This window comes from Hemicordylus capensis, chromosome 3 (genome assembly GCF_027244095.1).
Source record: "Hemicordylus capensis ecotype Gifberg chromosome 3, rHemCap1.1.pri, whole genome shotgun sequence".
Lineage (NCBI taxonomy): Eukaryota > Metazoa > Chordata > Lepidosauria > Squamata > Cordylidae > Hemicordylus > Hemicordylus capensis.
The window spans coordinates 142,462,569-142,488,805 of NC_069659.1; the positions used below are offsets into that span (position 1 = coordinate 142,462,569).

Below are 26,237 nucleotides of genomic sequence, written 5' to 3' on the forward strand. Positions count from 1 at the left end.
CCTGCAACCACCAGGTTTTTGCAATGTGCACCCCACCCAGTGTTAGATGCATCTGTGGTAATTGTGAGGGTGGGTGACTTCTTTCAAAAGGGAGTTCCTTGGGTGAGGTTGGATCGTACTGTCCACTCCGTTTGTACTCTGTGTGGGCTGTGAGCATCCTGCGTTGGGAGTGCACTTGGGGATGGAATTTACACAGGGACCAGGCTTTCAGTTTTCGCAGGCGAAGACGGGCCTGGGGTAACACAGTGGTATTTGATGCCATCAAGCCTAGTAGACGCTGCACAAACTTTGCCCTGTGCCTCCGATGTTTGCAAAAGGTACGGGCAGCAAACTGTATCGACTGGATCCTCTCCCGAGGCAGAGTCACCATTGCGGAGTTCGAGTCCAAAACAATGCCTAGAAATTGTATGTTCTGAGTTGGCATCAACTTCAATTTTTTCTGGTTTACTTGTAAACCCAGGCAGTGCAAAGAGATGCTGAGTGAGTTCCACATCCCCTGAGAGGCAGGTCCTTGAGGATGACACCAGCAACCAGTCATCTAAGTAGATGAAAACCGTGATGCCTTGCAATCGCAGGTGGGCTGCCACCACCGCCATGCATTTTGTAAACACGCGTGGGGCAGAGGCCAGTCCAAAAGGAAGAACAGTATATTTGTATCACTGGGAGCCTATACAAAACCTCAGGTATTTGCAGTGGTGCGATACGATAGAGATATTCAAGTACCTTGAGTAGAAACCCGTTTTTTGTTCCCTTGAACACACTGGATAGCTCCCTTGTGAAGGAGGGAGTCTACTTCTGTCAATAGATGGGAGGATGGAGGCATGGTGCAGATACCCGAAAAGGGGGGCAATGTGTCAAATACTATTTTGTACCCATTCCCGATGATGGCCAGGACCCACGCATCTGAAGTAATTGCCCTCCAAGCCCCGTAAGACGACAACAGGGGTCGCCTCACGGTAGTGTCATTGATGTTTGTGGTAGGGGGTCTTTGCCCTGAGATTAGCCTGTGGTCTGTTACCCGGCCCTGAGACTGGGGTTCTCCGTTGCTGGAAGCACTGTTGGTTATGAAAGGAATCTCTGGAGTGGAAGGTAGGCTGCCTGGATTGGGTATAGTGTGGCCACTGTCTTTGTTTCATCATGTTAGAAATGGATGCAGAAGGATGAGAGAAGCCCATCGATCAAGCTGTGGTACGAAATTTTTGAACTCTCTTGAGGGTGTCATCTGTTGTATTGCCAGACAGGGCCTCTCCATCAAACGTTAAGTCTTCAATGCACCACCTGGCCTCTTGTGACAATGAGGACCACCACAGCCAAGCATGTCTCCGTAGGGCAAGCGCAGATGCCATAGAGCAGGAACCACAGTCAGCACCGTGTCTAGAGGAATGGAGTTGCTGTTTTGCTACATGGAGGCCTTCATTGAGAAAGACCAGCGCAGCATCCCTCTGATCCTGTTGCAGATAGTGGAGGAAAGGTGACAACTTTTCCAGAAGAAAATGCTGGTATCTTGCCCAGCAAGCCTGATGGTTAGCCACCCGTACAAGGAGGCCTGATGTGGAGTATGTTTTCTTTCCCAAAGAGTCTAGCTTCTTTCTCTCTCTATCTACTGGAGCATGTAACACATGATGTCTATTGCACATTTGGGCAGACTCCACTGCCACCAAGTTTGGTACCGGGTGTTTTGTCAGGAAGGCTGTGTCTCTAGGCTGAATCTGATACATATTTTCCAGCCTCTTCAAGGTTGCAGAGACTGAAGCAGGTTTCTCCTAAGATGCCTTGACGTCTTGGACTAGTGTAGGTACCGGTGGTAGAGCTACACGAACATTCGAGTCCACCTGAATGAGTTGGAACACAGGATCTTCCAACTGAGAGATCTGCTGATGAACCTCCAGACCCAGTGAGGTTGCCATGCGGATCAAGTGCTCCACGTAGTGTTTAGAGTCCTCCATCGAAGTACTATCTCCCATATCCTACGTACCTTCCACAGGCACAAGTGTGGGAACTCCATCCTTAGAGTCTTCCAAATCTGATGAGTTCACACTAGAGTCTGACGTGCCCCCCGAGTCATCTGGAATTGGGATCTGAGGCGGAGGGCTTTGAGGTGGAGGAGGGCATGCGGGTACAGAGCGAGTCGGAATCAGTGGCTGCTCCAGAATCGGACCTTGCGGGAATGGTGGTTGCGGGATGGGCACCAGTACTGGTTTTGGAGGTTCATACGGGAATCTTGAGCGAGATCATGGATGCAATGGGGAGCAGGAGGGTGAGCGGGATCAGGACCTGGGCACCACCTACGTCTTTGATGTCCCACACAATGGTACCGATCATCATAGCATGCAATGTCCATATACATATAGTGAGGGTTAGGGCAAAAATCAGGTGCGTAGTAGTCATAGTATGCTAACTTGGCAAAGAGGCACCTTTTAACGTGGTGATTCTCTTTATTTAGCAGGGGGAGAGTAACTGGCCCTATCCACCCCCAGCACAGTACCTCCAGTGACTGTTGGTGTATATCTTATGTTTCTTTTTAGATTGTGAGCCCTTTGGGGACAGGGATCCGTCTTATTTATTATTTCTCTGTGTAAACCGCCCTGAGCCATTTTTGGAAGGGCGGTATAGAAATCAATCAATCAATCAATCATACGAATACTCATAGTACTCTGGGTCATCTCCTTGAGAAGAATAATCTGGTGAATAGGACTTGTCTCTAGAGTAGCTCCTACGCCTCTTGCGTTGTGACTTCCTAGAAGAAATACTAGGACTCCTGCTGCGCAAGCTAGAATTGTCACTGAGCGGGTCTGCTATAGATTCAAGGTCCGATTGCTCACATTCCGGCAGGACAGGAACCAAGGGCTGAATCAGAACCAATGGCATTAAATGCTTGATTTTCCTCTTTTTGCCCTTTGGTTGCTCCTCTTTAAACTGCCCTTCATGTGGTATCAAAGGTGCAGGCAGTGTTTCTGAAGGTACTGGCACCGGTGCCTTCCTCCTTTTCTTCTTCTTCAGTACCAACGTAGTTTCTGTCGGTACCGATCCGAGTGGCTGCGCTGAAACAGCCGCAGCTAGCAATGCAGCTTTCTTAACTGCCTTTGCTGTTGCTCCCATCAAGTTCAACTTTGGCTCCACCCCTTTCTTTTTAGCAAGTACTTGCCCTGTAGTCGGGGTCGACTGCATACCACTTGGGCCCAGGAGACAAAAGCCGGCAGGGGAGGCAGAAGGAGCCACAGCTGGGCACGGGACGAGAAAGTGACAAAACTGATGGTCCTGGCAACAGAGCAGCAATGTGAGTTGGAGGGGAAACAACTGCGGGTGGCGTGGGCAGTATCAGAGGCCTGAGCAGTACATCGGGCACAGTTTTCATGGCTTCCTCAGCCGGTATGCCTCCCGTAGAGGGGAAAGCGTGCAGAGCAGTTGGTGTACCTCCCTTACAGGGGAGAGAAATTAGAGCTGGTAGTGGTAGCTCTGGAGTCCCCGCTGCAGAAGAGCTAGTTAGGAGGGTTCTCTCTCAGAGAGAGGCACGAAGTCGGGCAGCCTGACTACGACGGGCTTGCCTAGTAAAACCCTTACAGACAGAGCAAAGGTCAGTACAATGTGACTCCCCCAAGCAAGTTAAGCATAATGAATGTCCATCAGAGGAAGGCAGCTTGGGGTAACACTTGGAGAAGTTTTTGAAAATAATTCTTGTGGCCATACGCGGCCACAAAAGGGGGTAGGGCGCATTCCCAATCAAAATAAAAATGCAAAGTGTGACCGATGAAGCAAACAAGGGGACAAGAAGTCAGAAAAAAACCCAACAAAAACAATTAAAAAGTTAATTATAAATACGTATATCGTAGGCAAAGCGACAACAAGAGCTGCAGTAACTGCGGCGGTCGAAGAGAGACTGAAGGAGTGTGGTACATTTGCTGATGGGGGGGCTGGTTTTCCAGCCCTTTTTTCCTAATAACTTACAGCTTTGGAAGTTTCCGGATGGGAGCTCTGCGCAGACGCAAATCCCATGTGTAATGCACAGAGACCACAAAGAAGAACTACTATAATATATTCTGTGAAGGATTACCTAAACATTTTAGTTGACAAAGGGGATGGAATTGGATGACCATGAGCTCTACTTGCAATACTTCAGTTTATGACTCCATGGTCACAATCCAACCGAGTTAAGCACATTTAGGCCTATTGATTTCAATGGACTTCAACTCACTAAATTACAATCAACTCTGAATCACAGATTATCCGAAAGCAGATCATAAGAACAGCCCTGTTCAGGCCAAAGGCCTATCTAGTCCAGCATCCTGTTCCCCACAGTGGCCCACCGGATGCCTCTGAGAAACCCACAGGCAAGAGGTGAGGGCATGCCTTCTTTCTAGCTATTGCTCCCCTGCAATTGGTATTTAAAGGCTTCTTGCCTCCGAGGCTGGAAATGGCCTAGAGCCACCAGAATAGTAGCCACTGATAGACCTGTCCTCCATGAATTTGTCTAAGCCCCTTTTAAAGCCATCCAAGCTAGTGACCATCACCACATCCTGTGGCAGAGAATTTCACAGATTAATTATACGCTGTAAGAAGTACTTCCTTTAGTTGGTCCTAAATTTTCTGGCCTTCAGTTTCATGGGATGACCCCTGGTTCTAGTGTTGTGAGAGAGGAAGGAAAAAAATTATCTCTGTCCACTCTCTCTACTCCATGCATAATGCTATACACCTCGATCATGTCTCCCCATAGTCGCCTCTTTTCGAAACTAAAAAGCACCAGATGCTGTAGCCTTGCCTCATAAGCAAACCACCCAGAGATGCAAGTTTTGGGCAGTATAGAAATATTTCAAATAAATAAATCAAATTAAGAAGGTGCTCCAGGCCCCTAATCATCTGGGTTGCCCTCTTCTGCATCTTTCCCAGTTCAACAATGTTTTGAGACCTTGTCTCTCAAAAGAGCACCAAAATTGTAAAAGGTCTGAGGCTTCTGGTACTAACAGGTGAGAAGTTAACTATCATGTATCTGTGAATCTGAGTCAAGCTTCTCACTTTGCAGCACTAATTAAGGAGAGTGAAGAAAAAGAGATTAAAAATGGGTCACTTACCAGACTTCGATACTGGCCCTGAAAAAGTTTTGAAGTTCTGCTATGTAAAGATTGGGATCCCAGGGAATCAAATGACTTTATCCGGTGAGATGATGGCCTTGCACACACAGAATCACTTCCTAGCCCAATGTCTGGAAAGATTACCAGGAAACATTGAAATTTCAGAAAGAGAACCATAGATCAAGTGCATACTAGAGACTAGCAAGATTTCTTAAAATGTAAGTGTGCAAATCACAGAAAAGTATGCCTAAGACTGCAATCCTACACATACATGAAAGTAGCTTCACTCAAACCAATAGAAATGTATAAATATATCTGTAAATATATACAGAATGTATCTATAAAGTAATATCATTCATGGGCTGGGTATCAAAATAGTTCAAGAGCATCTTTAGAGAAAAAGGAATAGCCAGATATGCAGAAAAATCCTGCTTTAAATAAGCCATGCCAACCCCAAACCCATGAAAGCCAGCGAGGACCGTGGGCTGTACCCAAAGGCCACCCTCAAGCTTTCAGAAAAACACTGGTAGCAGCGAGTACCATACAGGTTCAAGTCTTCACTAACAAGAGTGGAAATATAGATTGAAAAGTAGTAAGAGAAGCTGCTTGCTTGCCTTCTACTGCAGCCCAAATTGTGAGAAGTTGGGTGGCTCTGAGAACATGTGCACACGGTTTTTGAGTCCAGTTCTTCCTCGCCTGCATGCAACAAGGATTCTTTAAATCGCAAGATATAGTGATGCTTTGCAGTTTGAAGGACCATGGGGCAAATGAAACATGCATGCAAATGTGAAGAAGTGAAAATATTTTAAATCCGCACTGCATTGCTTTCATTGAATACGCATGGATGTGCATTCAATTTAAGCCCATAACTTGTGATTCTGCAAGCGATATGTGAATGGTGGTTGCTTCCATGAGCAAGTCTTACATGCAGCTGAGTTATGTTGTTCTCCCAGGCACAACAGACAAGAGTCAATAACATCAGTAGATGGTAGCTTTGCATTCCTTATATAGTTTAAAAGTAATTTTCTTTTCCATAATGGTTTTAAGCAACTGTGAAACAAGTCAACAAGTCTGTCTGATTATCAAAAGAGTAATCTGCAGTCGTTCTGAAGTCTCCCAATAGTTTCAAAGTCCACAATCCAAAAGAATTGTTAAAAACAATCCAAGCTCAAAACCAAGAAAACACGAAAACTTTTATTTATTTTCAGATCCGAGGAGCAGATGACTACGAGATGTCGATGCTATGGCAGTCAGAAAGGAACTGATCAAAACAGTGCCCTAACTGCCGAAAATAAAGGACACACTGAGCATGTGCATGGCTCAGACATGGTGCTGTAAAATGCACGTGTACACAGAGGGGGTGCAGTGAGGAGCTACTAAATCTATCCACAAGGTCCCTGCACAGGCGCAGCACCCATTACTCATGAATGCCAACGGCTCATGATCCAGATTCTCCTTAGCTGAGCTGAGGAATACCAATATTAAAAAAGCAAGTATATTATATAGATAGGAGGGAGATAGACAGCTTTACTGGTGTATGAACATTGATCGAATACTTCTCTTATGACTTAGAAAATTTGGTATGCACTGGATTGTATCCAAAGCAAGTTAGTCATGACTAAGCACTATTGAAATCAATGAGACAAATTAATGGGATTTAAGTTAGTCACAGCCACGTGACAGTGTCACCATCCATCCTGCTGGACATGCTTAAAGTCTTGGTCTTATCTTTGACTCATCTCTCTCTCCTTTATTCCCCCATATTCTATCTGTTGCTAAATCATGCAACTTCTCCCATCAGAACTCCCATCACAACATTACAAGAAAATAGCTTTGCTTTTCTGCCCCTCTTCAAACACACTAGTTCATACTTAGACATCTCTCAATCTTGACTAGCGCAACCTTCTCCTTTCTGGTGGCCCATCTCAGACTCCTCACCTCCACACAGCATTCTGCTGTCCAAATTATTTACCTCTCTCATTGCACCAGCCACATCACACCCTTCCTTACATCCTTTGCTGGCTTTCTGTCCACTCCTAGATCCAGCACAAATTCAATGCTCAATGCCAATCTTTTCAGAACTCTCTGTGGCCTTGCCCAAGCATCTAAAAACCTGGCAATCAGGATAGCCAGCACTACACACAGATCTCCTCACCAGAATAGGTGGCAACCACAAGTAATGGCTGATGACTAGTGAGTGAAGTCTAAATTTGTGGAACTCTGGCTTTATCCCTCCTTATTTCTCAGCTCTTATAATCCATTACCTACACTCCTCTAGCTCCACCACTCCTCCAGGTCTCCTGCTCCCTCAAACAACTCCACCTTTTCTTCCTTCTTCTTAGGGCTGCCTCCTGGAAGACCTGCTTGCAACCTCCTCACTTACTTCTTTCAAAACTTTTCTTAAAACCAACCTTTTCCATGAAGGCTTTGGCACAACACCTTTGTCCCCATTCCCTACTTTAACAACTGCATATTCTTCCACTGTTTACCCCTGCTTCCATTTGCCTCCTCTTCCTCTGAAATTCCTTGCATCCATATCTAAAATATAAACTCCCCAGAGCAAGCAACTGTCATCTTATTCTTTGTAAAGCACAATGTATATGAATGGTGCTACCAGATTCCTAATTTCAATGTGTCTTAGGAATTTCATTAGGATTCCTAATGGAACTTATGAGCATTAGAATTCATTCCATGGACCGACAGAAAAATCTGAAAATGAAACCATGTTCATTTCATAAAAGAAGAAATAAAACAATCTAATGCTGCTACAGCAAATCAACAATTGCTAGAAAGCTGGAATTTGATATCCGAAGACACACTATCACCAGTGAAGTTTAAGAGGACTTTTGAACATTTCATCTTCAACAAGGGAAGAGGAGACACATACTAAACCCATAAATCAAAGTATATCCATGCTGCTGAGAAAGTTGAAATGTCATATTTGTAGCTCAAGACAGTCAAGTAGTAACAAGTGGGATGCAACTGACTACAACTTTTCTGTTTAATAGAAGCTACAGTTATCAACATGTTTAGCTTGGATGGTGAGCATATAAAAAAGAATCTACTTACCTGCTGTTACTTTATTTAGGGCGACTAAGGAGCTAAGCACCTTGTTGAAGTTCTGTCCTTGATAAAGATCATTTGCATCAAAGGTCTAAAAAAAGAAACCAAAAATCACATTTAAGTGAAAAGTCACACTAGAAAGAAAAAACAGTGTACAAGGAGTTCTCATCAAAGCCCTTAACACTAATTATTTTAACAAAACGGTCTTTCAACATTGTTCAGAAGCTGTATCTGATGAAAAATGTGGTAACCTGTCTCCTGACAGGGGTGCATTGCAGAGAACATGTTATGAATGTTCAGTTGTGCTGGCTGCTTAGCTTATTGGCTTACAGGCCCAATTCAAAATGCTGATTATGACTCTTATTATATACATTAACTGTCTGGCGTTTAAATATCTGAGACGCCATCTTCTTGAATACTTATTTCCTAGAATTGTGCAGTCAGATCTATCTGATAGCAGTATCAGGTCAAATATCAACAATATCAGACATATCTATATATTTATTTATCCTAGGTGTACCCATCGCTAATCCCATGTGTGGCAGCTCTCGCGAGAGCAGCTGCCTGGGAGATAGGGGCAGGGAGACAATGGCAGTGGTAGCAGGCCAGGCTGGCAGGCCGCCGGGAACAAGAAGTGGCGGGCTGGGCTGGCCTAGCCACCAGGAGGAGGCGGTGGTGGGGCGGAGCAGGAGGCAACAGCGAGCTGGCCACCAGGAATTGGCAGGTGGGAGTTGGTGGCGGGCCGGCCCGCCCACCTGCCAGAAAGCATGGGGTGGGGGAGATGCGGGCCAGCGGAGGCACTGATGCTCTGCGCCTGACCCAGCTAGTTGGGAATAATTCTGATCAGGTCCAATAACAACAATATCAGACATATTGGGGATATTCTGCTCTGATATAAGAAAGCCTATATCAGATTGGAATGGCTCTTAGAATATTGATAAAAATATCAGACTAGAACATGGTGGCAGAAATACAAGTGGCATCCACAGGCGCTTTCTGCAGTTCTAGCAATATTTCCCCTTCCTATCACCAATCACAGCCATGGTAACTATTATCTGAGCTTTTTCTCCCTCTCTCTGGTTTGGCAAGGCACTCTTTTGCACCCCCTACTACTGTAAGAGGAAGAAAACCAATATTGGAGTCAGAAATCCTCCTTTTGAAGTAGCACAGTTGTTGTCGTAAGTCTGTTAGCTCAGCTAACCCAACATGATTTACAACCCCCTTCAGCACTCCCCGGTGAGTTAACAGAAAGTGGCAGTGGAACTGCACAAATGAAAAATAAAAGGCTCACAAAGAAAAACAGTAAATAAATTAAGTCCCCTGAACTGAACTAGGTACCCCCCTCTAACAATAACTGAGTAATAAGTGAAAAGAAAACACAGAGCAAGGAATGAAAATAGCGAAGGACGACAGAAGCAAGGAATTAACAGAATAAAGCAGGAAAGCAGAAACAAGGCAAACTGGATCTCGGACAAAGTTTTGGAATTCAAATAGCACACTGTCTGCAGCCAGTGAAAAGTTGCAAACAGCATCTGAGCAAGTGAGACTGCTAAATATATATGGCTCAAGAGAACCAGCAGCCAATCAGGCTTCCCTGAGTCAGCACTTTGGCTTCCTCTCTTGTGATCTCCTGCGCCTGCGTGACTGCCACTGAGCTTGCCTTTTGAGAAGCCTTCTCAAGACAGGTGAAATTCCAGGCTCCACCCCATCAGAAATCATGTCTGGCAGCTGTTGCAAATCCTCAGCTCCAGAGTCTGGTCTCCCTGCCAAATCCTGTTGCTGTGCCTCTGAGCCCTCAGTAGCAGGCGAATCCTCCTGCTCTGACTCTTCTGAGTCAGACATCTGAGCCATGACAGTTGTGCAAGAGCAGCTTCTCCAACCAACACACATCACCATCTATGGGAAAAATATCTCACAGTGATAGTTGGGCAAAGAGCTCTGAAAAGTGTCACACAGGTAGTGCGGAATGGCAGAACTCTGCATATTTAATTTCAGGTAAATAGGTCAATGCACTGATTTTTAATTAAGCCGAAATCCCACTATCAGAATGGCAGTTAAAAAAAAACCAAACAAACTTCAAATCTAAGACTCATTCAATATTTTTTTAAAAAATCATTAAAAATTAATGCATTGACCAAATTACCTGAAATTAAATACACAAGAGTTTTTCCATCCTCCACTATCTGGGTGCCAAATTTCAGAGCTGTTTGCCCAGCCATTACCACGCTCTGAATCCCGCCCTCCGCCATAGATGGCTGTTGTTCTTTGGTTTGAGAAGAATCAAAAGGTGCTCTTGCTCAACTGCGCTACTTCAAAAGGAATTATGTATTGTTTTCTTCCTTTTGCAATAGTGTGGTGCACAAGAGCACCTTGTCAAACAAAACAGAGAGAAAGTACTGAACAAAGTTATAGCAGCTGCCGTAAGAGGGAATTTTTCTTACTTTAGTCTGATTTCTAATCAGAAAGCAGATAACAATAGCACTATTTCTAAGGGTCCCAATGTTTGATTACAATATTCATAATATTAGATCAAACAGATCCAATATTTTCCAGCATGCATAGGCCTAGAGTTTCCCATACTCTTTGATGTACCAGAGGAGGTCTCTCTTTTTCAACTGTGAAAGTGCTAAGCACAATGGGATTTGGTCCATAGCACATTCGCACAGGCTTAGGTTGCAATCCTGTGCACATATACTTAGGAGTTCCATGAGTTCACTGGAACACTTCTGAGTAAACATGCACAATATTGCGCTGTTCATGACATTTGAGAACAAATGCAATAACTTCATCTGAACACATTAAAACAAAGGGAGTGTTCATATCTGAGACTTAAATCAAAGTGTTGTGTTTAATATACACGTTTTACATCTACACGTCTGATACACACATGATTTCTCCTCCTCATCCTATCTCACACAAACAGCATCAATACATGGTACAAGTAGCACCGGAAAGGCTCAAATGCACTCATGTGAACCCCCAAACACCTGCTGTTGAGAACCGCGCTCTGTGTGTGTGTGTTAAGAAACTGATGAAGGCTCCTTTGTTGCTGCTTCTTCTGCAGAAGCCAGGAAGGAATTACAGGCCGGTCAGCTTAACTTCGGTGCAGGGTAAGTTGATGTAGAGCATACTGAAGGACAAAATTGTTAAACATATAGAAGAAAAGGGCATGCTGAAGGAGAACCAGCATGGCTTCTGCAAGGGAAAGTCTTTCCTCACTAACTTTTTGGAGTTCTTTGAGGGTGTCAACAGGAATGTGGATAAAGGTGATCTTGTTGACATAGTATACTTGGACTTCCATAAGGCTTTTGATAAAGTTCCCACCAAAGGCCCTTGAGTAAACTTAGCAGTCATGGAATAGGGAAACAAGTTCATGTGTGGATCGGTAACTGGTTGAAGGATAGGAAACGGTAAGAATAAATGAACAGTTTTTCACAATGGAGGTAGAAAGTGGGGTCCCCCAGGGATAAATACTGGGACCAGTGTTCTTTACTTGTTCATAAATGATCTAGAAGTTGGGCTAAGCAGTGAAGTGGCCAAATTTGCAGATCACACTAAACTATTTAGGGTAGTGAAATCCACAACAGATTGTGTGGAGCTCCAGAAAGTTCTCTCCAAATTGGGGGAGTGGGCAACAAAATGGCAAATGCAGTTCAATGTAAGCAAGTGTAAAGTGATGCACACTGGGGCAAAAACCCCCAACTTCACATATACGCTGATGGGATCTGTGCTGTCGGTGACTGACCAAGAGAGAGATCTTGGGGTCGTCATCGACAGCTCATTGAAAGTGTGAACTCAATGCACGGCAACTGTGAAAAAGGCTAATTCTATGCTAGGAATCATTAGGAAGAGGATTGAAAGTTAAAATGCTAATATGTTAATACCCTTATACAAATCTATTGTGCGGCCACATCTGGAGTACTGAGTACAGCTTTGGTCACCTTATCTTAAGGATATTATAGAAATGGAAAACCAAAACGATCAGGGGGGCTTGGAACACTTTCCTTGTGAGGCTAGGCTGCAGCATCTGGGGCTCTTTACCTTAGAAAAAGGCGACTAAGAGGAGACATGATCAAGGTGTATAAAATTATGCAAGGAGTGGAGAGGGTGGACAGAGACAGATCTCTCTCTCTCTCTCTCTCTCTCTCTCTCTGGTCACCTCATGAAAATGAAAGTCGGGAAATTTAGGACCAACAAGAGGAAGTACTTTTCCACACAGAGCATAATTAATCTATGGAATTCTTTGAAATAGGATGTGGTGATGGCCACCAGCCTGGATGGCTTTAAAGGGGGCTTAGACAAATTCATGGTGGATAGGTCTATCAATGGCTGCTAGTCTGGTGGCTGTGGGCCACCCCCAGCCTCAGAGGCATGATGCCTCTCAATACCGTTGCAGGGGAGCAACAGCACAAGAGAAGATATTCACTAACCTCTTGCCTGTGAGCTCCCCAGAGGCATCTGGTGGGTACACTGTATGAAACAGGATGCTGGACTAGATGGGCCTTGTGCCTGATCCAGCAGGGCTGTTCTTGTGTTCTTATGTTCTTATCAAATGTAAATGCTGAGTGTGTGTGGTACACTGTACATCATTACACTGGATATATAGTCAAGAGAGTTGTATCCCAGTAAAGGTGCTGAAAGTCTAAAGAAGCTTGTTATTTCTAAACAGTCACCTCAATAACTTGATCAAGCCTTTGTTGATGTACTGACACAACCTTATATAAGTAACTTAAGTTTGTATACAAGTTTGAAGTATAAGAGGTGGCATACAGTCTTGCCAGTTCTAAGGCTGTTACTTTGTCTCAGAAACCATTACCCATTTGACCCTACATTGTAGTGAATAAGAAATCATTGAAGCAATTGTACAAGAGTCAAGTTATTTTCTTTGGTTTTGAACTTTCATACTGTGTCCACTTACTTCTCTCCGCATTGCCACTTGAGTGCAATACCAAAATTAGTGTTAGAAACTCAAATTAGGATTAAATTTGGTAGTGGTAGCATAATAAAGGGTTTAAAGCAAATCAAAGTTTCACATACATGTTATTTATCTCAACATCTACATATTTTAAACATTAATTGCCCAGTCCCAACCTCGGGTCCCTGACACTGCCTGCCCCGCTCCTCAATATTCTCAACCATACACATTACAGAAACTGTTAAAACCGATATGGCTTCAAATTAGTTTCCTATGCACAAAATCTTTTTTTGAACTAAAGCACTAAAGTAACAGCAAGCAGAAAACCTACCACACAGAAATATGTTAAGTTTTTTTATATGTTAAATTCACATAATAAAATGATTGGTCTATAGAAAACAAAAAGTTAGGATTTAGGCTCACCTTCATTGTGGATTCTCACCTAGCAAAAGTGGTCCACAAAACCAGTATGTTAAAAGAACTGAAGAAAAACAGGATGTTAAAAAGCTTCTGTTTCCTGTCAGGCTGAGACTAACTGGGATGTCGGGAACAAGTTGATTGGCTCATCATAATATGATCATCTACATACTGAGGTCTGTGTTACTTAACAGGAAGCCAAACAATAGGATGAAGTATAGAGGGTGGGAAGAGAAGGATATGTGTCTGTTCTTATGGAAGTGACTTCATGTTTTATTAGATTTTTTTTAAACCAAGAATATAATAGTGATCACCAATGTACTATTAATAACTAGTACCTAAATGTTCACCAACACAGCAAAAAAGCACTGCTTAAAATCTCTTCATATTAAGAAGTTTGGCAGAATGTATACTCTTTAGGGGAGAGGTGAGCACTAAAGAAAAAAATACAAAAGCAGCTAATTCAGGATTACAGAAATGTCAACAGCAGCACCTTCTTGTTGCCATTTGCCACTTGAAACACACAGCAATGAGCTGCCTGAACCCAGCCAGCCCCACCCTCTGGGGCAGAGCAACACCAACAACACCCAGGTTCCATTCTCCATCCCTTTTCCTTCTCACTGCTGGCCCAGGCTCACTTTCCAAGGCATGCCGCTGCTTCATATTGGAGACCAGCAGCAAGGCAGCTTGGATGGAGCTTGCAAGCAGGGGCAGCTGCCTCTTGTCATCAGCACCAGCAACTTGCTTACTTGTGCTCTTATTCTTTGTTCCCTCCAGCAACAAACATGTCTACTTTGTCTCAAGTTTGTTGAGGGAGGAACAAAAGAGAGAGCGCACAAACAAACTTCTGGTGCTGATGCAGCAGTGGCCCCAGCAACTATGAGAAGCTGCCACTGGATGCAAGTTCCAGCCACACTGCCTCACCGCCGGCCTACACTGCCAAGCAGTAGCATGTCCCAGAAACTGAGGCTGGCCCGACAGTGAAGAGGAAGAGAGGCAGCATCAGGGCCAATGATGTGGGGAGCAGAGGCAGAAAGAGAGAAAAGACCAAGAGATGGGGTAGCAGAGGTGAGGCAAGCATAGTGGCAGCAGACAGATGAGGCAATGCTTGTGGTGGGGTGCCTGTACTTACTGCCCTGTGGCACATTTGCCACTTGAGGCTGCCACCACACCTCCTAGGAGATATGCCCCTGGCTAACAGCTCAGTAATACAAGGCCCAGAATTCAATTCCACTTTCAAATAATCTCAGGAAGCAGGGCTGGGGGAAACTTGTGTCAGATACTGAAGAGCTGATGAATCAGGGCTGGCAAATACTGAATGCACTCAATTGAATATTTGGACTGATGTTCTGCAAAGCAATTTGTTGCACCTTTATGATTTCAACATACACTGGTATCCAGAAAGGCATTTCACTTATATTTATGAATATCAATGTATGATACTTCATTACTTTACATATTATATAAGGTAGTATACAGTAGGTATAAAGGTTACGACAGACCTCCTATGTAGCCAAAAAGCAACACAAGTTGTTTGGGGCACAGTAGTTAATCCTGTGGATGTTCTAACATGATAAAATCATAGCATATCATGCTTTGGAAAAGTTTGTTAATAATGATTGAGTCAACATGGGGACAGCATTGATCATACCACATTCACAAGACAAGTCAGCCTGCCAAAAACTTCTATACTTAATCCTTTGGGCCATAAGCCAAACAATTTAAAAGCCTGTTTCCAAAAGGCAGAGCTGGGGGAATTACTGCTCAACCCCTTGGCAGCTGTGCTTTGGGGTTCCATAGGATTCCCATTCTTTCCCCTATGCTGTTTAACATCTTCAGGAAACCACTGGGAGACATCATCCAGAGATTTGACCTGAGGTGCCATCAGTATGTAGATTACACTCAGTTGTATCTCATTTTAATCAGATGCAGGTGAGGCAGAGACTGTCCTGAGTCCAGTGCTTGGATGCAGTAATGGACTGGATGAGGGTGAACAAGTTGGGACTCAATCCAGATAAGATAGAAGTACTGCTGGTAAGTGTTTCTTCTGCCCCGGTGAATAACGTTCAGCCAGTTCTGGATGTGGCTGCATTCCTCTTGAAAGACCAAGTTCACATTCTGGGGGTGCTCATCAATCCAACAATGTCGCTAGAGACTCAAGTAGCCTTCGTGGCTCAGAGCGCTTATCAGCTTCACCTAATATGCCAACTGAAACCTCACCTGGATGGAGATAGCTTGGCTACGGTTACCCATGCTCTGGTAACCTCCTGCTTAGATTACTGCAATGCATTGTACATGGGGCTGCCTTTGAAAACTGTTCAGAAACTGAAGTTGGTACAAAACAGGGCTGCAAGATTATTAATGGGGGCTGGGCATTTTGTTCATATTACACCAGTGCTATGGTGGCATCCCATTTATGGAAAAGCTTTCTCAGTGAGGCTTGCCTGGCACCATCTTTTCTTAGATGCCAGGTAAAGGCTTTTCTGTTCACTCCAGCTTTTAAATAACTGATTTTAAAATTGATTTTTAAGCAGTTTTAAAACGTATTGTATTTGTTTTGTGTTGTGATTTGTTTGTTGTATTTTGAGTATTTTTAACAGATGTTTAACTTTGTGCTGAGAGCTGCCCAGGGAACCATTTGTTCTGGGGTGGCTAACAAATAAAGTTTATTATCATCATCATCATTATTATTATTAGCCAACAATTACATGACTGTAGGAAACAGATTTCAAATGTAACCACTAACACTTGGTTAGCTGGATTCCATTGGGGGGGAAATGATTGTGTGACTAGAGCACTGGTCAGAGATTTTATGGCAGAAGAACATCAAATATATAAACAGTAATCTGGGAGTGATATTAGACAGTCAGATATACCTATAATTGGATTTTGAGAGAAAATTTCTTCTGAGGAGCCATAAAAAGTCAAGTTGCAGAAGTACCGCAAAGTATTTTTGACCTAATTTAAAAAGATCAGCAGCAGCCACCTTTTAACACTAATTTAAGTGGAGCATACCATCAAACCACGCATGTCCACGTTCCTCAGCCACTGAATCCCAGTCTAGGGAAGCAAGCATCCTCTTCTGTGTGTAACAAAGTATATTGTGGTAATGGGAGAAGAACATGCCAGAACAGGGGAAGGGAGAGTAGACATTTGTGAGCTATATTCTCTTCCAGCTATGGGATCACAGGTTTCCATGCCTAAGATCCCATCAAGCCTTAAATATTTGCTTTTAAATGCCAGGCCAGTAAATGGCAAAACCAACAGCCAGTCAGGATTTTAAACTGGTTGAGCCTGTCAACCTGGCATTTATTCTAGAGACAAGTTGAGGAGATAAGCAGAGTTGAATTATATCAGCTCTGCCAGAGTTCTTGGTTCAGCAGCAATCTCAACTAAATGAGTGGAGCAAAGGTACTGTAGTTTATGAATCCATCTTCCTTTCCTGGTATCCTGTCCAGCAATCTTTCAATCTCATGGCTATGTACTAATGTTAAGCTCTCAAGACAAAGTAGGAATTATGGTGGTGTACCACCTACCCTTAGTCTCCCTGCTAAGAGTCTTGGGAAAGGACCAGCAGATTTGTTGCTTCAATATTTCACTTCAATATTTACCCCCAGGACTCCATGTGTGATGCAGGTCAGGACTTCATGGTCTCCATGACAATCATGTGTGTTAGGGATGTGCACAAACCTGTTCAGAGGCCCTTTTACGGACTTTACAAATACCAAGTGCCGGTGGGGGTGTGTGGACTCTGTCCCACCCTTAAGGTGTGACTCTGTCCCTGGTCACTGAACCACCCCTGCCTGGTTCCGTGCACATCCCCAGTGTGTGTCTGTATTTATACTGTTTTCCTACACATATGAAAGAACATTACTCAATTTGGCATGCTGGGCAGAAAGATGGTGACCTGATGGAGCATCTTGTAGAGAATCATGTACATTATCCAGTTAGATTTAGGCTGCAGTGACTTTTAATCTCTGCAAGGACGATTCAATTAGAATGGTCCACTCCCAGAAATGAGTGGAACATGACCAACTGCTGATAGCCCTGGGAAATTTCCCCACTGGTACAGCTGATGGTTCTGTTGGAATCTTCGTCAACCTCTGGAATGGGGAAATGGCCTGGGTGATAAACACCATCATTCCCAGATGCTCTCTCACACCAATTAGATCCCACCTAGGTTTACTAAGGAGCAAAGGGCAATAAAAATCACAGGGATGACAGCCAAAATAGCAGTGATGGAGAAAGGCCAAATCCAAACCATTAGGATGGGAGTATTTAGGCAATAAAGCTCATTTTAGAGTCTATTATGTGGCAGTAATGGTGGCAAAGACAGTTTACTTTGCTGTCATCATTGTATTGGTATGGTGCTGAAACAGCTCCACTGGCCAAGTTGTCAAGGCCTTTTACAGCTTGGCCCCAAAATGGAGTTTGATGATATTGCACTAGCTTACTGCGGCTACTTCACAGATAAATTGTGAAATGGTATCCCAGTAAGAGAGTTTAAGTACAACTGATGAGAAGTATATGAACTCACTGCTGCACTCGTGGAAGTTCCTTCCATGAACCAAAGGAAAACTAGGCTCACCCAACAACCTATGGAGGAGAACTGGTCTTGTGGTAGCAAGCATGACTTGTCCCCATAGCTAAGCAGGGTCTGCCCTGGTTGCATCTGAATGGGAGACTTGATGTGTGAGCACTGCAAGATATTCCCCTCAGGGGATGAAGCCACTCTGGGAAGAGCAGAAGGTTTCAAGTTCCCTCCCTGGCTTCTCCAAGATAGGGCTGAGAAAGATTCCTGCCTGCAACCTTGGAGAAGCTGCTGCCAGTCTGTGAAGACAATACTGAGCTAGATAGACCAATGGTCTGACTCAGTATATGGCAGTTTCCTATGTTCCTATGTTCCCACTCCCCTTTTGCTCATTAAAGAAGCATTTGTGAGCACAGTAATCTGTAAGCAATACTTGAGGTGGGGAGTGGTCGCCACAGCCTTGAAGGAGGCCATGATAAAGCACAAAGAAGCCTTTCAATTCCTGTAATTTTTTAACCATGTTCTACCAGTCACAAGTATACCATTCTTGAGCAAGGTGCTGTGACCCAACTAGAGTTTTTTGGATGAAACAGATAGAGATACTTTTTCATTCTGGCTTTGGCAATGTCAGCCTTGCTTGCAGGCAGGGGGAATGCACACCTGCTGGTTTTCCTGAACGTCAATAACTCAATACCACTGACCCAAGTAACCTTCTGGGTTGCCTTACAGGGGTAGATCTGGGGTGTTCCCACTCCTTTCTGAAGCCGAGGGCAGGTAATACTGGAGACTACTGTACTACCCATGGCTTTTGGTTCAATATCTTCTCCTTTACATCTACATGAAGTCATTGGGCAAGGCTGTCTGGAGATGTGTGCTTTCGTGTTATCAATATGCTGAACATACCCCATCTCATAGGAATATTGGAAGCTACGTTATACCAAGTCAGACCATTGGTCCATCTAGTTCAGCACTGTCTCATCTTAATGGCAGAAGTGGAGATGCCAGGTAGAGTTGGGAAAGCCTCTGGTTCATTCTGTCCCTTTTCTATTAATTTTGAGACATTAAGTAAACAGTTTTCTTTCAGGAGCAGCTCAGGATTCATCGGGTTTGAATTTACTGCTGGTTGCCCTTGCCAGATACTTTAGCTTATGTTGCTTTTATATCTTAAGTTTTTCCAAGCTTCTTTGGGAAGCTAATCCCACTACTGATGAGCTCCAGAACAGAGGGGAAATATCCATGCCTGACTGTTATAATTGCTGGGTACAGACTCGCAATCAGGAAGTTAGGAGTAACCCATAGGCTCACACATGCTCCTCCTCCACCCCCCTCACATGCAAATCCCCTGCCTTCTCTTTTTTGGAGAGGCTAACCATGGTACAGTTTTACAGCTATACCAATGTTAATGCTTGCTAAAGCTAGCATTCATGTTGACACAGACTTAGTTTATCTCCAAAAAGGAAAGGGGCTGCTAGGAGTGAATTTGCAAGTGAGAGGGGAAGAATTTGTTTGAACTAACAATAAGTGGAATGCCCAAAGGAGATAGAAAAACAAATAGGACTAGATTTAGAGGCAGGTTTAAAAAAAAAACAAAAAACCCCTCTTAAGCATTCCTTGTAGCTAAATAATTCAGTGCTCACTTTACATACCATAGGGTCACCCATCTACTGAATTTTGGCAGTACTCTGCAAAAAGGGTGGGAGGGGAGGAAGAAGAAGATAGGAAAGAAATGCCTACCCTCTGCAGTCTTTATTATGGGCCCCATAAAGAAGGGATGTGCAAATCTAGTGTGCAAAAGGTTTTGACGTCAACACATTTCAACTCAAAATAGGTTGTTTTGAGCTCAAAACAAAAACACCCTATAAATAGAGGGCCTGTTTCGAGCTCGGAACTAAACAACCATGTTTCGATTTGAAATGTTTTGACATTTCGAGCACCATTTTGGAGACCTGTTTTCCTTTGCTGGTTGGTTTTCTGGCACTGGCTTCCTTTTAAAAAATAATTAATGGCACTAGGTTCCAATTGGCTTGTGATCCTATGAAGATTTTAGTGAAAGGTGAGAACTGTGTTAAAATTTGCCTGCTTGCCCATTCCTTTTGTGGGTTGAGTGGTAGGTAGCACCTATCGTGTCCTACCACCCAACACACATTGGTGTCCCTAGAACCTACCCATGGGGAACAATGGGGTGTTCCAATGTTCCCAATTGTTCCCTATGGCCGAAACACTCAAAGTGTTTCGGGTTTTTGTTCCATCAGAACAACCAGGGCAACCGCTGTTTCAACAAAATGTTTTGGCTATCTGCATTTTGTTTCAAGCTCAAAACACAAACTCCGTTTTATCCACATTCCTACTATAAAGTAGTTATATATACACATTACAGTTGCCCAACCACGTTACCCAGAGCAATCCTAAAAATGAACCAAGGTGCTAGCTAGGGGTAGGAAGCACCAGCAAGAACTGCATTTAATCAGCCACATCAATCTGTAGTTTGAGTATTCAGTCCTCCACAGAGGAATTTGTATCTTCCATGGCAAAACAGCAATATGCACTCAACCTGAATATATTATCCATACAAATTCTTAGTTGAAGGCACCCAAAGTAACAGAACATAAACTGTTAATGTTGAAACACCACAAATAGCCCACAGATACCAGTATAGGGACCATTAAAACATATGTTATAACAAACTGACGGGGAAATGCTGCAGAAAAGAAAAAGGTTCCTTATACCAAAGGAAGGTTTTAAATCTGGACAACATCAAGTTAGAAAGCATACATTTTACAGGGGAAGTTTCTAAGCACTGGCACTGACAAACTTACAAAGCTCTATGTTTAAAACTCAAAATGCTGTTTTCTTCTCTCTAAGAGGCCAACAACCGAGTAGCGCCATCCTAAGCATGGTGACGTGCAGCCTACCAGATTCAACAGGCCTTATTTTCAAATAAGTGTAGGTAGGATTCAGTTGTTAGCCAACTTAAAACTAAAACACAACAAACAGAACTGTATGGTGCTTCTCTTGCTGGACTTGAATACTTTAAAAAGATAGAGGTTTCAGTGTCTGAAGGTTGATCCACGTTTTAAGAAAACCCTACACATATTTTTTTAAGCATGTCAGGGAACAGAGTTCTGGCTTAGCTTCCTCCTTGACAGCAAACTTTTCCAAAAAGGGGCAGGAGGCAATGTTCCCTCAAACATGTTCACATGTACTCACACTCACAAGTTTGTTGATGTCTACTCAGTTAATTTTAGATCCTGCTCTGGTTGAATTACAAAGTCCCCACTTTGAATGCATGTGCATGCACACTGCCTTGATACTACTACCCAGAACAAAATTCACTCCATGCATAGATGAGAAAAATTAGAGGGAACACTGGCGGGAGGGTGCATTATACCACACTCAATAACCAAAACATACAACCCTCCATCTGCAGTCCAATGTGGTTCGGTCCGTCAAGCACTGTACCATGTAACACAGGAAGGAACTCAGCAAAGCTTACAATACAAGTCAAACTAGATGCCCTTCTGTCTCAATCAAATTTTTATCTTATGCATTACTGTTTTCCCAGATAAACTGTGTTAAAAGATCCAAACTAAACATTTCTGATCTATCCAGATACAGAAGACTTGGTGAGGAACCATATTACATAATCCACAGAAGAATACAGATAAATTTCAAGCAAAACTCTCTCCCTGCACAAAACTGTGCACACTTTCTCATCAATGGAAAGCTATACACATATCCCTGATGGCTTCTTCAGTCTAGAGGTGTTTTAATTTCAAGTCTCTAGGAAATCCAAACTGAGCATCTCTCCTGACTTTTCTCCCTCTCTCAGCCATTATGCTGCTGTTTCTTGGCTTACCCCAGCTCTCAGGCAAGCACTTGTGCAATTAATACTCATGATGATAGAATAAGCAGCCAGGAAAAAAAAGTGTACCTGCATCAGAAAATACTTGCAGCCCAAACTTCTACATATTTACTTAGAAGTCCCAATTATGCATTGGGACTATGCACATGTCCTTGGTAGTAAAAACCATTGGACTGCCGTCTCAGGGCACAGTTGTCACAGAGGCAGGAAAGGAAACCTGTACCTGGGCTGTATCGATTTCAGACTGCCAGGGAAGAACCAAATGTACTCCCATTTTTTTAAAAAAGGCCCCAACACATACAAGACTAGAAGTCAGAAAGAAGGGTAGACTAGATCCCTTTCCCCCAACTTAACGTTTTCCATGTGCATGGATTTTTTCTCTCTTTTAAACAGAACATTTGTCATAGAAGCCCTAACCAAACCCCATTCAGTCCAATGCAGATACAGCTCGGTAAGAATTAGGCCAGACTAGTTTCAATAGTAATTCTGTTTCCCTGGGAAATTATAGGTCTATGGAACAGACTAGGCATTTTTCACACAGAATTCTCAGCACCTTCAAACTTCAGTTTTCAGGATTTGCTAAAGGTAAACTATATAAACATTACAGGCCACCTAATGGTGCAGCAGGGAAATGACTTGATTATCAAGCCAGAGGTTGCCAGTTCGAATCCCCGCTTGTATGTTTCCCAGACTATGGGAAACACCTATATCGGGCAGCAACGATATAGGAAGATACTGAAAGGCATCATCTCATACTGCGTGGGAGGAGGCAACTCCTGTATTCTACTAAAGACAACCACAGGACTCTGTGGTCGCCAGGAGTGGAAACTGACTTGACAGCACACTTTACTTTATAAACATTATAAAGTACTATAGGTTTGTAGCGTAGGTGTGCCTTTATGCTTTCTCCTTGCATGTCATTCACTTAACCTCCATGTCACAAAAATTTCTAGAGCACTCCAGGTTCAATACTTCAGCAGAAATGCATCTAACCTATTAGGAAAATGACATTCCCATTTGTGGTTTTTATTTCACTTACCATAATTTTTTTCCAATCTGTCATGCTACTGAAAGCAGCTTTAGGATATCAGATTTCAAGTGTGCTTCCAAATTAATGTAGTAGACCATCACTTATTGTTCCAGTAAGATCAATAACAGCTGAAATGGAGTAATTGCACTGAAGAAGCCAACAACATTATCAGAAATTATACACACAGTTACACAGTAGGATATACTACTTTTCTCTTACCAATACTTCTGTTCAACAATAACTATTAAATAATAGTTACTTAATGACTACTAATTTGTATTTTGTTGTAACTCAAAAATGAACCATGCCTGGGATCAAAATATTTCAGACTTTCCTGAAAGTATAGTCCTTTTCAAACAAGAGTGACAGGTTGCTAGAACCTTTTAACTTTCTCACAGTTCTGGAAGACGTTCTTCCTGTTAATAATACTTGACACTCCTTTTTTAAAGTAAATTTTCAACTAACAATGTTTAAGTGCCATGTCTTGTCAGACAGGCAAGTGCAGGCAAGAAGATGAACACACTGACTGATGCCTTCAAATGGAATCGCCCATCTCAGCTAATAAATTTGGACAAGCACTATATTATTTATGGCCCATAATCAGTTGTTTGACAGTAAAGACAGCTAGTCACAATTTCCTAGATGGGATGCTAGAGTCCCCCAACCTGCTTCCTTAGGTACAAGTAAGCTATTTTATCAAACCAAAACTCCCTGCACCTTTTTCTAAAAGATAAGCATGGGTGGGGCTTTAGCCTCAAGCAAACAATGCCAGAAGTGCAATTGTCTAAGATTTCTACTTTCCTATAAAAGGTTCATAACCTGTTATAACAAGTTTGTTATTATAAAGCTACAGTCCCATATAGGATTCAGATGCAAGAGCCAATAGATGTACTGATCAAGCGAGCAAATCTACTAACTGCATTTAAAATTTCAACATTATAATGCATTACTCATTTAAAACAAAAACCAAAAGTACAAACATAGATCTGCTGGCATTAACATTATCAAGTGTTAAATCTACAAGGCCTTAATTAAAGTCACTAACCCAAGCGAAAGTTAGCAAGCTTAAAAGCAAAATATTATTTCAACAATTAGCTGTTCAGAAAAAAAAATGGGGATGGGGGGAGGCAAGCAGAGTTAATGATTAACAAGTTGCCTATGAGTCACCAATGTCATGTTTTTGCCAGAAGGAAGAACACATCACAGTCAGTACTACAACAAAAGAATTGCTACAGAAGACACAGGGGGTACTTTTCTCACTGTAAGTTGCATTAGGAGGAGGTCTTTACTGGAGTACTCTGTTCAGTTCTGGTTGCCATGCCTCAATAGAGGCACAGAAAACTATACACAATCCAGAAGAGCAGCAACCAAAATGATCAAACGTCTGGATAAATAAGGAAAGACTAAACCAAAAGAAAATCACAGGGCTCTGTGGGTACCAGAAGTTGAAATTGACTTGACAGCACACTTTACTTTTAAAGAAGCCTAGTGGCTTACTAGAGAAATCCAAGAGGGTATCCCAACAGAACTGTAACCTGGGATCAGGGACAGGGAACATTACAAGTCAATAAAGAACTGCGAACAGTTCAGTTAAGAATACTGAGTGAAACTAAGAGATGACAGACAAGCAAAACAGAAATCTGTACTGTACTGAAATCATGTCTTTTTACTGACTATTGGAAAACTAGATATAATGTATATACTGTATAGTTTACTCCACTTATTAATTCGTAGATGTTCCTTCATTCTTCTCTCAATTTTTTGTTTTGCCTACAAAACAATTTTTGTCTGTTTATAGTCATTGTATCTTTGTAGCAGTTGAGATTAAAAAATAAACCCTCACAGTGAAAAGTCCTCCATTCACATATTAGCAAGCTGCTCTATATGACCCATTAGTTAAATTGAAAATGCTTCTACAGGGAACATCTGGGAGTATCCTCTGCATGGTAGCGGCTTCAGAGCACCAGCTCTCAATCAGAACCAATCACAAACTATCTAGTCTGCATCCAGTCAAACAAGCTGCCTTCAAGGAAATCACTGGTATATATTTAAAATGAAATGCTTTAAGCAGTCAATCCACACTCACTGTAGATGAATTTCTAGTGCAGAGCTGCCAGCTCCTAGCCCAAGGGGAGTTTTTGCTCCTTGAAAGATTCCATGCAGACACAGGTTTAGCAGATTTAAACTTCTACCACTCCAACGTGGCAACAGTCCATCTGCCTCAACAGGGCTCTAGTGCTGTGTCATAGGAAGTAATGAAGAATGGTTGTAGTACATGTGGAAAATACAAACTTACAAAACCTCCCCTCGGAATAGAGCTCTAAAACAGAACAGAGTCAAGCAAGGCTTATGTGCCAAGCAAGTATAGCTACCTAAGAAGCAGAACTAAATGCCAAAGTAATCAAATGGGGGACAGGAGGGTCTCAACTGCAGCCAAGACAAAATCAAGTAAATGAAAATAGTAGGGTAACATTTGGAAATAAAGACTAACAAGTTCATGGCATTCACCTGTGAGTCACTCCCCTTTTTTGCATTGCATTTTGGGATGAAAATATGCTCCACTGACAACTTCAGACAATGGGAAAACTTACATTATTTATTTATTGTTATTATTATTATTAAAATGGCAACACCACAGAGGGCACTTCAAATAGACAATTTTGCATGTATTAATAGTTCAAATGCAGCATGATTGATATCTACAAGTTAGGACAAAAGTATGCTGATGCTTCCATCATAATGATGGAAGAGGGCACCTTCTCTGCCCATGGATGTTTGACAGTCCCTTCAAACCAAGTCCTAGAACAGTGGTTCCAAAACTCTGATGGGTAGTGCATCCCTCCCAAGTCCTCAGAGAATTGAACCCCTCTCTCCTCACCCAAAAGTAGCCTTGATGCAACAATAATTTCTTGTTTCACATTTTGAGTAAGAGGTATTGACCACTCCTCAGTGGTCAGTTTTCCACATGTGGAAAACTACTTAATTAGTAACAGTGATTGGGGGGGGGGGAGGAAGGGAGAGAGGAAGAGAGAGACTTTCCAAATCTAGTAGGTCATTTGGTGCTGTTTTTTGCTGCATAACCAAAAAAAGCAGTTGATGCTTCACCTCAAACATCAACATTAAGCAACAGACAAAAGGGAAGCCTGAAGATTGGCCTACAACAGGAAGTACAGAGTGCCCTAAGAAAAACCCAAGTACCACCAGAAGTACACAAGCCATAGTTTGTAAATCACTGATCTGGCCTAAACATGTAAACAGCACGAAGGACCGGTTACATTTCATGAACAGCACACGTTGCTTGTGTTGTCAAGAGGAAACCCATTACCTGTATGCAAACCCAACTGCATCCCTCA

General features: G+C 42.8%; 1 protein-coding gene across 12 annotated transcripts in view; it reads right to left on the reverse strand.

The window, feature by feature from the left end:
• Positions 1 to 26,237, reverse strand: part of ARHGEF7 (Rho guanine nucleotide exchange factor 7) — a 159,540-nt gene that overhangs the window by 115,774 nt on the left and 17,529 nt on the right. For 10 of the 12 annotated variants that reach the window (XR_008319854.1, XM_053311162.1, XM_053311158.1 and 7 more), the window contains exons 3-4: positions 8,136 to 8,220; positions 5,067 to 5,197 (exon numbers count right to left, since the gene is read on the reverse strand). Coding sequence is in view for 10 of the 12 variants with exons in the window: in XM_053311162.1 (XP_053167137.1) it covers positions 5,067 to 5,197; positions 8,136 to 8,220 (216 nt within the window). In the remaining 2 variants the exon portion in view is untranslated. Of the gene's footprint in view, positions 1 to 5,066; positions 5,198 to 8,135; positions 8,221 to 22,893; positions 22,942 to 26,237 lie in introns of those variants that run through there. The other 2 variants (XM_053311163.1, XM_053311169.1) reach the window with 2 other exon arrangements.